This window comes from Callospermophilus lateralis, unplaced genomic scaffold (genome assembly GCF_048772815.1).
Source record: "Callospermophilus lateralis isolate mCalLat2 unplaced genomic scaffold, mCalLat2.hap1 Scaffold_103, whole genome shotgun sequence".
Taxonomy (NCBI): domain Eukaryota; kingdom Metazoa; phylum Chordata; class Mammalia; order Rodentia; family Sciuridae; genus Callospermophilus; species Callospermophilus lateralis.
The window spans coordinates 765,120-778,377 of NW_027510486.1; the positions used below are offsets into that span (position 1 = coordinate 765,120).

Consider the following 13,258-nt stretch of genomic DNA (forward strand, 5'->3'; position numbering starts at 1 on the left):
ACTAAGTCATTGCCATTTCAGTTAAAAGTCCAAGAAATAAGAGAGCTCAATACAACACAGCTTCATGGTTAAGAGCAGGGCTTTGCAGGCAGAGGTGACATATAGGTAACAATGACTCATATGTGACTGGACAATAATTGATGGAGGGACAGTGAGAGCAGGAGGTGGAGAGAGAGTGGAGTCAAATTGCAGTTTTTTGCAAGTCTTGGTAATATCAGAAGCTTTTACTTTAAACAAGATGTAAAGTCACTGGAGATTTTTTTCTTTTATAATTAATACATACATCATAATCTCGTTGCCATCTTGAGGAACCCCTCCAGCTGGTATGGAGACTAGGCTGTAAGAAGCCAGGATTTGTTCTCAGGAAATGCAAAGTCATCTTGTATACCTGACCCCCTGGGGTCTACTCTAATTTATGAACCTTATTAACTAACTTTTCATTTTCTTCTGCATTGTCAAGTAGTTTCTTTCTAATCAGTAATTTTCTTCATACACAAGCCTATCACAATTATTCTTACCTAAAAACATCTTCCTGAATCATACAATCCTCTTAATACACTATCTCCTTTTGCTGATCCCCAGGTCAAGACTTTATGGAGTAGTAGTCTGTACCCATTATTCTCAAATCCTTTCTTCGAGGACTTTGAAGATTTCACCCCAACGTGTTTTCCTTTGCTATGTCACAAATCCATAATTATCAAGGACAGTACTGACTTGCATATCCCTTTTTATACCAATTGAGATAGTTATTTCTCCCTAAACATTTGCTTCATTGGGATCTAGGGCACTCTACTATACATCCTGCTCACCTCATTAGCTACCACTTCATAATTTTATTTTCTGATCCCCAACTTCTTTAAATTGTAGCCCAATAAGGCTAAATTATGGAATTTTTTTCCTTTTATCCAAAATTCAGTTTTTTTCCTCTAGATGGTCTTTTGCTTAAGCTCCTTTGTTTATGTTGTACAGTCCAATTTCAGCTTTTTGTCTTCACCCTTAATTTTTCTGATGGATTCCAGAATTATATATTCAACTGCCCAGTCGATATTTGAAGTCTAATATGTAACTCAACATTATTACTTTAAAAATTGACTGTGTAGTCTTTCCCTTAGATATAGTTCTCCCACAATTTGTCCAATTTTAGAAGATGATGATTCTATTTCTTCAATTCTTAAAACCAAAACCCACAAGTCATCTTTAACTGTTCTTTTTCCTTTGTACCAAACTCAATCCATTGGAAAATCATGTAGGTCTACTTTTAAATTAAATATGACATCAAGGTATTTTATACTTACACTTCAGTGATCCAAGTCAGTATTCTTACTAAATGGAAGATTATCTTAGTCTCCTATCATATGAGTCTTTCAATCAAGAGTACATGAAGTTAGATAGCAGGCTTATTGATAGTTTTTTTTTCCTACAATGGCAATTATATAACTTGGTGATTCTTATATAATTAACTTATAATTTATGTCACCTCTTTAAAAGTACTTAAACTATGTCCTTTATGATCATTAAAAGCATACTAGACTATGTTCTAAATTCTTAATAATTTCTTCCTATGGATTTTCAATTGTCAATTGAGAGCTTTTATTCAAAAGCAAAGAACAAATTTAGAAGTATTAGCTATAAGGAAGTCTAGGGTGAATTTAAAGGAAGGCTATTGTTTTGTTTGGATTTCAGATTCAGAGTCCTAATGTTACCAAAGTTAATAGTCTCTGCATAAAGGAAACTTGGTTAGTATGTCATTAGCCATTAAGTTTTTATATTCTGTCTAATTAAATGTCGTATTCCCTCGGTCAAAGGTGCATTTTATGGTTCATAATTTCTACATTGCTGTAATTTTTAATTTGGTCATAATGTTTGGCTAGTTTTCATAGTGGCATTTTTAGGACCTGTAGTTTACTTCAGCTGATAATCATTCAGAGGCAGTATTTGTTGATTCAGTTAAATATCAGTTGGTCCTTATAATTTTCGATAAATTGTAAATTGCTTTATCATGAAATTTTCCTTACATTCTTATATTCATTCTTATATTTGAAAATGTTCTTTAAATTCTCATAAATGCATTTTAAATTGGACCCCCCATTTTCAAAAATAAACGTAAGAAATCAAATTGATTTGAGCTTTTGTTCCTTTGGAATTCTATTAGTTTCTGATACAGTAATTTCTCCGATAGAAAACAATATCAATTGTGGTATTTTTTTATATTATGAACCAGTTAGATTATCTGGCATCATGCTATATAATTGACCTTTTTAATTTCTATTTCTTACAAGATTATTTACTATGTGACATTCATACATATTCATATTTAAGGTATTTATTATTCTGTCAAGACATTCTTTAAAATACAAGTTCTTTGATTTATATTAGCATTGTGAATAGTTTGCTCATTTTAATAGAATATTTTGACATCACAGATAAATTTAAGAATAATATTGCCACCTAAATTCACCTAGAGAGTTGAAAGACATTGATGGTTACACCAGTAATGATTTACAAAATGAGAAAACAAAATTCTCTAAAAGATAGAAAAGCATATATTTCTGGATTATTATACTTTCATTATTAATTAAAATCTTAAATTAAAAACAAATGTTGGTTTGTGAATTCTTTGGGTCAATTGATAGCTCTTTCTTTATGGAATTTAGTCTACCCATATCCATTTTCTTCTTTATGTCTCCATGAAAACTATTTTTTTCCAATGCTAACAAAAGCCTATTAATTGTCTTCTGAACAGTATATATTCTCACATCCATATTAAGCCTCATCTTTTTGTACTTTATAGGCCAGTGGTATAGGATATTAAATAAATATAAAAATGAATATTGCTTAAGTCACTGGTGATCTATTTACACATATTGTGTTTTAGCATCCTTGGGATGTTATGATGGATTTAAACATTGGTTTGTTCTATAGCACTGCAATCTAAGAAAGTTTTTCTTAACTTGTAAATCTGTTCTCAAAGGCCAAATAAGTCTTTCTTTAAAAAATAAAATTTTGCTCAATTTTTTTCCTTGAAGCATATTAAATTCTTAGTTTCTTTGTATATATAGAATAGAGCTTTAAAACATTGTGCAGAAACTTTTCATCTTTTTTCCTCCCTATTTTGTAGAGCAATGTTTTGAAAAAATGCTTTATTTTTAGTTTGATTCTATTCTTTTTGTTTATATTAGGTTAACTCTGAAATAATACATGAGGCTCATTTACCAATTCATTCAATAAAATGTTTTCTTTACTTATATTCCTAGATCATGTTTATTAGTAAGGACAGAAAGGTTAGAAGGTTAGATCATAACATAGAAATTCCTTATAATTCCTACAAAATATATATTAACAATTCTAGACTAAATTAAAGTTATTTTGGAAATATCTTTTTCTTACCAATTCTCTTAGTACCAGAACACTTCATATTGCATTTTAAGCAGTTATTCAGAAATGTTTCTTAATATCACACATCATTCTTCAAAATGTAACAGTTTAATTTAGTTGTATGGATTAAGATACTCAAAGGAAAAGAATAAAAAAAACGTGAAAGAAGGCCAACATGTGGCTAGTGTAATCAAACAATGTTTGTGGACATTCACAGCAAGAAAGTAGAAGTTGATGATTGTCAATAGTAAAATCCCTCTCTCAGGACTAATGATACGATGTGCACAAACATATGTATACTTGGTTCACAGTATTTTTTCAATGTTCCACTGTTAAATCAATTTTTGTATCTTTTGTTTTATTTGGTTCTTTTTCCACCATCACTTGAAATAGCTATTGAATCTAGGATGATAAAATTGATCTGCTTATTGTTCCTGTACTGTTGTTGAAATATGAAGATGAAGCTCTTTTTTAATTGTCAAATCTTTATTTCATTTTCATATGTTTAAAATGTTTAAAACATTTATTTTAAAAAAGTAAACCTAATTGATTTGTGAACTTTTCAAATTGAATATTATTCTTAAAATATTAAGTTAATTAAAAAGCACAATATAAAAGATGCAATTAATTATGTAAAATTATGCAAGAAATGAACAACATTCAATTAAATGGAATCACAGTGAAAATCACCTGGGATGTTACTTGTTTTAGGTGAGCTCAGGATTAATACTGGGTCTTAAGTAGTTAGCAAATGCAGAATCCTTGTAACTTACTATCCTATAAGATAAATTATGCAGGTTCAGACAGAAAACCAGGTTTTAACAAATGAGAATGAGATTCCCTTCTTAAAAACATTTCTAATTAGTTTATTTCCTTGAGCTTATACTCTTGGTGTCTGTTGATGGCAGGTAGATTTTTGAAGCTAAGGCCCAAGAACCAGGAACAGGTCATTTCTTAGTAACTCTCCCATCAGATAATGTGACAAGGGTTGTTAGGAAAAGTTAGAACCTGGCTTAATATTTAAATTTTGCTGCACTGAGAAAGAAAATGAATCAGGGAATCCAGGTTGGTTCCACAATTTAGCTATTGTGACTTGTGCTACTATTAACATTGATGTGGCTGTGTCCCTGTAGTATGCTGTTTTTAAGTCCTTTGGGTATAGACTGAGGAGAGGGATAGCTAGGTCTAACGGTGGTCCCATTCCCAATTTTGGCATATATATACAATGGAATATTACTCAGTAATAAAAGAGAATAAAATCATGGAATTTACAGGTAAATGATGGAGTTAGAGAAGATAATTCTAAGTGAAGTTAACCAATCTCAAAAAACCAAATGCTGAATGTTTTCATTGAAATAAATATTCATAGTGGGATAGGGAGCGGGAGCATGGGAGGAATAGACAAACTTTAGATAGGGCAGAGGGATTGGAGGGGAAGGGAGGGAGCATGGGGTTATTAATGATGGTAGAGTGTGATGATCAGTATTATCCAAAGAACAGGTCTGAAGACAAAAATTGATGTGAGTATACTGTGTATACAACCAAAGATGAAAACTTTGCTCTCTCTATAATAAGAATTATAGTGCATTCTGTTGTCATATATAAAGAAAATAAATAAATAAATAAATAAAAATTAAAAACAAAGAAAAGAAAATAAACCAGGGAGATTTCCTTGCTTCCAAAAGACAAGGAACAGGAGAGTAGAGACCCATGACTTGCAAATAATTTTTTAATATCCAATGAGCCTGCTACCATTAAATAAGGCCTAATTAGTTGGGAATATATTAGCAAAATAGATGACTATAATCTGCTATCTTAGAAAAATAAGGAAAGCTATAGGAAAGGAAATAGAGACCTAGAAGCTTATTTTCTCCTTTATTAATCATCAGAATAAAACAGATGATATTGAATAAAAACTAGGGAACTAAAAGATGTTAAATCACAAATTGAGGTAAATTAATGTTCTAAGTTAAATATTGATCATTAGTAAGGATAAACTTAATAAGATAAAACAGGCAATTCAAGTTAAAGAGCCAATAAAAGAATACACAAACACAAGTAGCCTAAATTGGCTAATTTTTAATGAAAATCATCATCATCATCATCATCATCATCATCATCCAGGCATGAGCCTTTGTCAAGTCATACATAAAATGATACCAAAATAAGTTGAAGATTAAAAAAAGATAAAATTACATCTGTATGATTCCTCTAAAAATTTGCTCCTTGAAGCAAAAATTAATGAAAGGATGGTAAGTTCTGAATCAGTATGTGGCAAAGGATTTCTTATATTCATCCAAAATGTATTTGGGAGGAGGGACCTATATGAGTGAACATGAGCAGGAATAGATGAGATTCCGTCACAAACACTAATTTATGAGGTGGCAAGCTTGCTCCTGTTTATCCTACATAATTCTTAGCTGAAGCAGCATCTCCTTTCAGCTGGTTGCGCACAGTATCACCCATGCATGTGTCACCTCCTGGTGGCTCAACTAGTTTCACAGATGAGTAGCTTCTGTGCCTGTGGGGCCATGGAATCATGCTCTGCTGGTTGGGGAGTAGCTTCACCAATGTTTTCTGTGTTAATGTCTCCTCCTGGTGGCTCATCTGGTATCAAAGATGAGTAGATTTTGTGACTGAGAGTGGTCAGTACAGAAAGAAGAATGTGGACTTATTACTAGGGAATAAGGGGAAAGTGGCCATTGCTGTAGGCTGGATGAGTAAAGATGAGACAGACAACTTGTAAGCATCCTCTGCATATGTAGGAGTTTCTAAAGGCTCTCCCTTTGTCTTTGACCCATCTAGACTTCAATGAGGAAGAGTGAAAATGAATCTTTTGTGGAAGTCTCATTTTCTTGCAAGGGAAAGAAACAGCATAGTAGGTATCAAGCATAGATGTGCTACTTGCAAAATTATAATTTCTCAGTAAGGATGAATTGAATATAACATTATACATATACATTTCATATAATGTACTGGCATTTTTAACCAGGTACTGCTCCACTTAGGTCAGTGATTCTCCCAAAAATATAGACAGATATTTACCTAAAATTTGATCACATGTCTCTTCCTTTTGTTCAACTTAAGTTGATAGAAAAGAATAAAACCATTTATTTCACACATATAAGTGACAAGTTTAGTGCTGAGAAGTTTGTATTTTTTTATTATGTCTAAGCATGATGATATGAGGTAACTGTCTTATTAAAGAGCATATAATGAAAGAGGATAGCATAGATTTAGTAACTTGTCCTGAAACTACATAAACTGATGAAAAAGTTGGGGATTCACATTGAGAGATGTCCAGTTCCAAATTATGTGCCAATTCTAAATCTATTATCACTTAGAAAATGATTTTAAGAAATACCTCAGTGTAAACCTTTCACAAAGGATGTTTCACAAACATCCAGATATTTTTAAAATCAACATTGTTGTTAAGCATGATTTGAATGTATTTTTACTTCATTTACTTCTTCAGGAGAACAATTGTGTTCATTTACTGGATTATTAATTTAGATTGTATAATTCTATAACCATATATCAAAATTTTAAATTTGAATTTCTATCCCCCAAACAACACTTATGAGAGAATTATCCAGGAAGTAAAGTAGAAAATATAGATAGTCATTCATATAATTTAAACTAAAACATAGGTTTACCTCAATTGCCTGGTTTTCAGCTGACATATTTTGGCTTGGATTATTCATATTGATTACACCAATTCTTCACATATCTTTGCATTCATCAACAACTTTGGATTCATGGAAATTTTTTGGCTTGCATTTTGGCATTCTGTCACAGAGCTGTGCACTGAACACCCTAAAACTTTAAAATTCTTGAGTAGAATTGAGTAAGCAAGTTTCATCTCAATTGCCCCAGTGGGGAGAAAAAGGATCAGAAGATGGTATGTTGAATTGCTTAACTGGTCCTTTTGATTATTGATGAGAAGTCAGAATAATCCAGAAAGGGACCATCGACCTCCTATAGCAATGTTTTTTCTGATTAACTCAAGTAAACTGGTATTAGAGTGTACTAGGATTCAATAGATTATACCAAAAAATCTACAAAAGGATTATCTTATTAGCAGAATGAGAGCATATAAAGAAAATTGATATGCACAATAGTTAGAAGCATATGAGAAGTCCTCCAACAGTATTGCCTTAGTGAAAATATTAAAATGAAATTCATGGGCATCCAAGATGAAAGAGGTAATATTGTTAAGACAGGTACTTTAGAAAAAGATAGGGAAATATAAAACAGAGAAATGTAAGGTAGGAAAAACTGGAAATTGGCAGCATGCATTTTGTAGCAAGAAATTTGCTGACATACACTTAGAAACAAATTAAGAAAAATAAAGAACACTGGTAGATTCTTGGATATTACTGTAGCATAGGTCACCAGAGCCTTTACAAAAGGCAATGAGGAAATGTTTTTATAGATTGGCAAAGGCTGTAGTAAGGCGGTGAATTAAGGAACTTCACAAATAAAAAATAAATTTCTCACATCTTAGAGTTGTGAATTATTATGTATTCATTTTTTTGCAAAAGCTTTTTCTCCTCTCCCAGTCTCTTTATCCCAGAGAAATCAAACTGCATGAAAATCCAGGCACTGATGGTAGAAAGTTGATAAAGTGTTTAATAAGTGTGTCTCAGAATTCCTTTTCTCTTCAGTGAAGAAATGAACTACACACGACACCAAGAAGATGTTGGGTCCCATAAAGAACATCACATTCTAGGCTTGCCTGTGCTGATGCATCAGGGAATTCAAAAGATGGAGCCATTGAACTATGTCATCCCTTTGCTATGACAACAACAGGACATGAACCGGTGACCGAGCCAATAATGCAGAGTATGCGACCTATTAAAGGGTCTCCTACTTGAGAACTGATCCTGATTGTTACATTGAATAGTTTTGAAGTACTGAATATATCGTAGGAAAAACATAAGAAAATATAGTCAGAGCTAGAATTTAAGATTGTGTAAGTAGCACATGGGAAAATGTCACAAGTGGGAATTTCAGGAAGGTTATCTTCTACTTGACTGATTGACTATACATGTACAGTAGCTAACATATATTTCAAAGTCACATTTATTTTGAGCATACATAACTGATGTTCAGGAACTTCTTGTTCTCAAAGTCGTGAAAACAAATGAGGCAGGACACTGTTATTAATGTCCACTTACAAGGTTTGGTTTTATTTAAAAAGTGTATAAACATGCATTTTTTTCTCCTTTTTAATTTTTCTTTCAATTTACTCATTCAAAATGTGTCAAACAGATTTTAGTTGGTAGCCAATTTCTGAGAATGTACCATCAAATATTTATTCCAATAAATTTATGGATGGTGAACTGAACATACTCTGAGCACTGCTTTTTAAGCACTTGCAATTTGGCTCTACCTTTGGTGAAATCAACTTTACATCTTAGTTAAATGAAACACAAAGTTGTATATAGACTACATTTTTTCAGTCATGAATTTAAGTGATTCAGTTCTATCCTCTAGTGTGTACTGTACAAGTATTAGAAAGACAAAACAAGATATTGCAATAGATTTCATGTTTGGAAGCAGCCTGAGTATGTCCTAATAATAAATTGCTTCTTTACTTGCTAGATAGTCGCGAGTTCATTTTGTTTGTTTCCTTGGGGAATTTCATGTTATATTCTGACTTAATGAGTTGGAGAGATTAAAATGCTGTTTTAAAAAGCTATAATATAAATACAGCTCTTGTGAAACACCTTAATTTCCTTTTGCTTGTCGCCATTCTCAGATGGGTCAATTACAATGACAAGTAAAGTTGATTCTAAATAAAACTTTAATTATCTTTTTTTAAAGCAAGTTTAGTACATCTTTGCTACCTGCATATTTTAATGCGTATTCAGCCTAAAGACTTAAAATTCCTTCTTTTAACCCCTTGCTTTTATCAATAGCAAAATACATCTTTCTTCTCTTAAAAACAGACTCGTTTCCTGATGTTCAGACTTTGCCAACACCATTGTTCCTTTGCATCTTCCTATTTCTACACCCCAGCTGAAAACCATCTAACAGGATGGGTTACACCAGCATTATCCAACCTAGCTTACAGTACATAAACCCCCTTCACATTCAATCTTTTCTTCATGTCATGAGGAGTAGAGATTTGTGCTTATCACCAAATAAAATTGCAGTGCAAAATTTAAACATAAAAGTTACACAATTAAAAATTAATATATGGCACCACAGCCTATTAATTCACATATAGTACAACAGACCAATAAGAACAGACAATAATATAAACAGAGCTAAAAAGAGTGAGCTTGCATAGCAATGCACAAAAGAAATTATATACAGAGTAAAATCCTTTTCTTCCTGGAGGGCGAGTTTTGTTTTCTTTCTTTTTTTTTTTTTTATATATACTCCTGACAAGAAAGAGTTAAGGTGGGTGGTGTACTTAAGAGAAGAACACAAGTAAAATATCTGTGGGATATGTGTGGCAGTGTGTCTTTACATTGCATTTACAGTTCTTTTAATAGTACATAAATAAAAGAAATTGTTCATTGCACTGTTTAGTGTCATCACGTCCATGAGTTGGGACCTGATGGTCCTTCAGAGCAGCTTTGTATGTCTCCTCTCAGTTACTCTAAAAAGAGATGGAAACAAAAGTCAGGAATAAAGCTCAAGAGTTAAATGATGAATTCTTCTATCCTGACCCGCATATTCAAAATCAGAGCAACCGGATAGTAAATGAAGATGAAGTCATCAGAAAGATCTTGGTGTGTTTGTGCAATTCATTTTCGTTGAACCTGAGAAACAAGGAAAATAGAAACACTGTAGTATTTGGAGATTTAAAATTCAACTAGAGCTATTTTATTTTCACTCCCTGCACACCTACGATTATTTCAATATAAAATTTAAAGAAAATTTCAAGTACCCATGGGCGAAATGAAAAATTATAAATAAATCTTAACACTGATCAGATTGATAATAGCCAATAATGATAACTCAGATCCATAAACAATAAGTTTGAAACTATTTTCCCTTTTCATTAGCTCATGAACTCCTCCAGCCTGTGATGTGAGCATAATGGTAATCATAAACTATTTTTCCATGAGGAATTCAAGAGATCAGAAAAGTAGCTTTGTCTTCTCATGAGCTATAATCAGGCAAGTGGTTGAGAACATTAGAAGCCATGGCTGTTCTCTTAACAGCCTTGGTTAAGCTGAATTCAAAGAAGCAGTTGACAATGTTAAGCAGGCATCATTCTAATAGGGAATAGGGAGTTGGTAAATTTCCTAATGGAATTAACACAAATTCAATGTTTTTAATTGGACGAACTGTGACATCCCTATTTTTCACCATTACCTCATATTTTTATATTTAGAAAATATGAAAGCCAATGCCAGTTCTTCATTCAAAAATATAAACTTAATCAATAGCTATATCATTATAATGAAAATATTGTGAACTAACTCAAATCAAAGATCAAAATTTTTTTAAGACTGACTCCATAAATTCAAAAAAAAAAAAATGAATGAACAGCAAATAAATGAAGAATAGGAAGAACTAATAAGAAGACTCTTTAATGTACCAAAGGGCCAGTATTTCTCTCTTATTTATTGTGCTGAGTTTAAAAGAGCAAGAAAAGTATCCAGTGAACTACATTTAATTTAACTTGTAAGTGTTGAGACTAATTGCCCACGTTTAAACAATTTTTTGTTGTTTTATGGTTGTTTATTTTGGTACTGGGGTTTGAACCAAGGGTGCTCTATCCTGAGCTACATCCCCAGCCTTTGTTATATTTTATTTTGAAACAGGATCTTACTAAGTTGCTCAGATTGTCCTCAAGCTTGTGATCCTCCTGCCTCAGCCTCTGGTAGCTAGAATTACAGGTGTGCACCACCATGTTTAAAGTAATTCTTATGTAGCATAAATCAGGTTGAAATATAAATGAAATATTTATGTCATCAACCTGCTATAAATAGCAATCATCTACGTTTTGACCAAACTTGTTTAAGAATCATTGATTTTTTTTCCTGTAGCAGGGAAAGTTTTCTATCATTCTTAAATTTGTTTAATATGAAAATATTATTAACCTAATATTCTTTCTGAATCACAATAAACCATTATTTTTATTACTTTGGTTCTGGGGATTGAACTCAGGGATGAGCTACCATTGAACTACATCCCCAGTGCTTTTATTTTTCATTTTGAGACAGGGTCCTGTTGAGTAGCTGATGGTTTTACTAAATTGAGGCTGGCCTCAAACTTGGAATCCTCCTACTTCAGCCTTCTATGTCATAGGGATTAAAGCTGTGCCACACCGTGCTTGGCTATGGTAGCCTTTTCAGTGACCTAAAACACTTACATGATTCACCTGTAAACTGTCCTTGACTATTTGAGCCCATATATCCTATGTCAAGAAGGTCACTGGCATTGCGCTGGTGGCCTCCCCTCAACACCTCTGGTTTCCTGGGTCCAGTGGATCCTTTAGAAGAAGCTGTTCCTGATGAGCTGTGGCCACCTGGAGATGGGAAACTGGGCTTGCTATAGGGCACCAAGGCCTCCTCTGAAAAAGAAAAAAAAAAGAAAGGGCTAAATTGAACTGCAGCCTGGGAAAATAACACGAATTTAACTCTTACAAGTTAAGCTCAGAATGGACCATTTTACTATTTCATTCTTTAGTAAAATTAAAATCAGGAGGTTTAATCAAGACTGGATATTAAAGGAATTTCCATGTGCAAGCAACATTTCCTACACTAGGATCTGAAGCAGGATTAAATTAAAAGAGATCTTGGGATAAATATACACTGTTGTATATTATTTGAAAAACTTAAATTCATTATAAAAGAGAGCAGCTTACAGTGAACTACTTTGTTTAAAAAAAAGCATATCTTAGAATAATTTCTAGAGTTCAATGAGGCTTCAATATTCCCATCAAAACAGAAGGAACGTGGTTTTGTTTTAGTTTAAACCACATCAATATTTTCTCAATCAATTTAGATCAAGGATTATGTATTAACAAATTAAGTAAGTTTCTTAAATTTTTGTTGTTGCTTGGGACATAAATATATTAATGGAAAGGCTAGGAATTTCATTAAAAGAAAAAGAGAAACCCACCCAATTTTAACAAATGTGATAATATTTATTTTGTATATTGTCTCCCTACAAATAACTGATCAAATGCATTATGAATAATTATTTAATATTTTGAATCCTTCTTTCCTTCTCCTTTCCTCCTCTCTTTATTTCTTATCTCTCTCTTCCTTTCTCTAGCTTTTCTTTTCATCTCTCCACATCTTCCTCTCCACCCCAACTAACTCTATTTCTTTCTTTCTTTTGAGGTATTGGCCATTAACAAGTGATTAGATGATGAAAAAATGTTGGCTGAATTTACTGTTTCTTGCCTTAGATAGTCTTTAATGACAGGGATCACATAATTTTTCTCTCACAGCTTGAATGGTCAACCATTCCTAAACATTTCAGTAAATCTAGATATTGAAATTGTCATCTTCTGGCCCTTGCACAAATTGAATTTTTCAAAAACTTGAGCACAGTGTTGTAACAAAATGTAATTACAGAAATGCATGGGGAGAGGACTTGTCTAATAAAGATTGAGTCCAAATGAATATGGAATATGTTTCAAAAGTTGTGTGCATGTGTATATGTTTATTAATACTCAGTAAATCCTGATGCAAGATATTCCAAAAAATGCAATAGCCCCACCCCTAATTAATGTCCAATCAGAAACCATGAAATTTATGTTTTAACATTTCCAGGAAGTGTGATTTATAAACAAGAGCATTCTTGTCCCCATGTGAACAGTCATCTACATTTAATCAGTTAACCTTTTCCAACATGAGGTCTGTTGGTTGGTCATTTATTTGTAAATTTATAATCTCAATTAATTCAC

The 13,258-nt window shown here is 32.5% G+C and overlaps 1 protein-coding gene across 1 annotated transcript in view; it reads right to left on the bottom strand.

Annotated features, from left to right (window-relative positions):
- Positions 1–9,972: 9,972 nt before the first annotated feature.
- LOC143639968 (roundabout homolog 2-like) overlaps positions 9,973–13,258 on the bottom strand; it is an 87,245-nt gene continuing 83,959 nt past the window's right edge. Inside the window, 2 exon segments of the mRNA XM_077107975.1 lie at positions 9,973–9,988; positions 11,723–11,914. Coding sequence (XP_076964090.1) covers positions 9,984–9,988; positions 11,723–11,914 — 197 coding nt within the window. The 3' untranslated portion in view covers positions 9,973–9,983.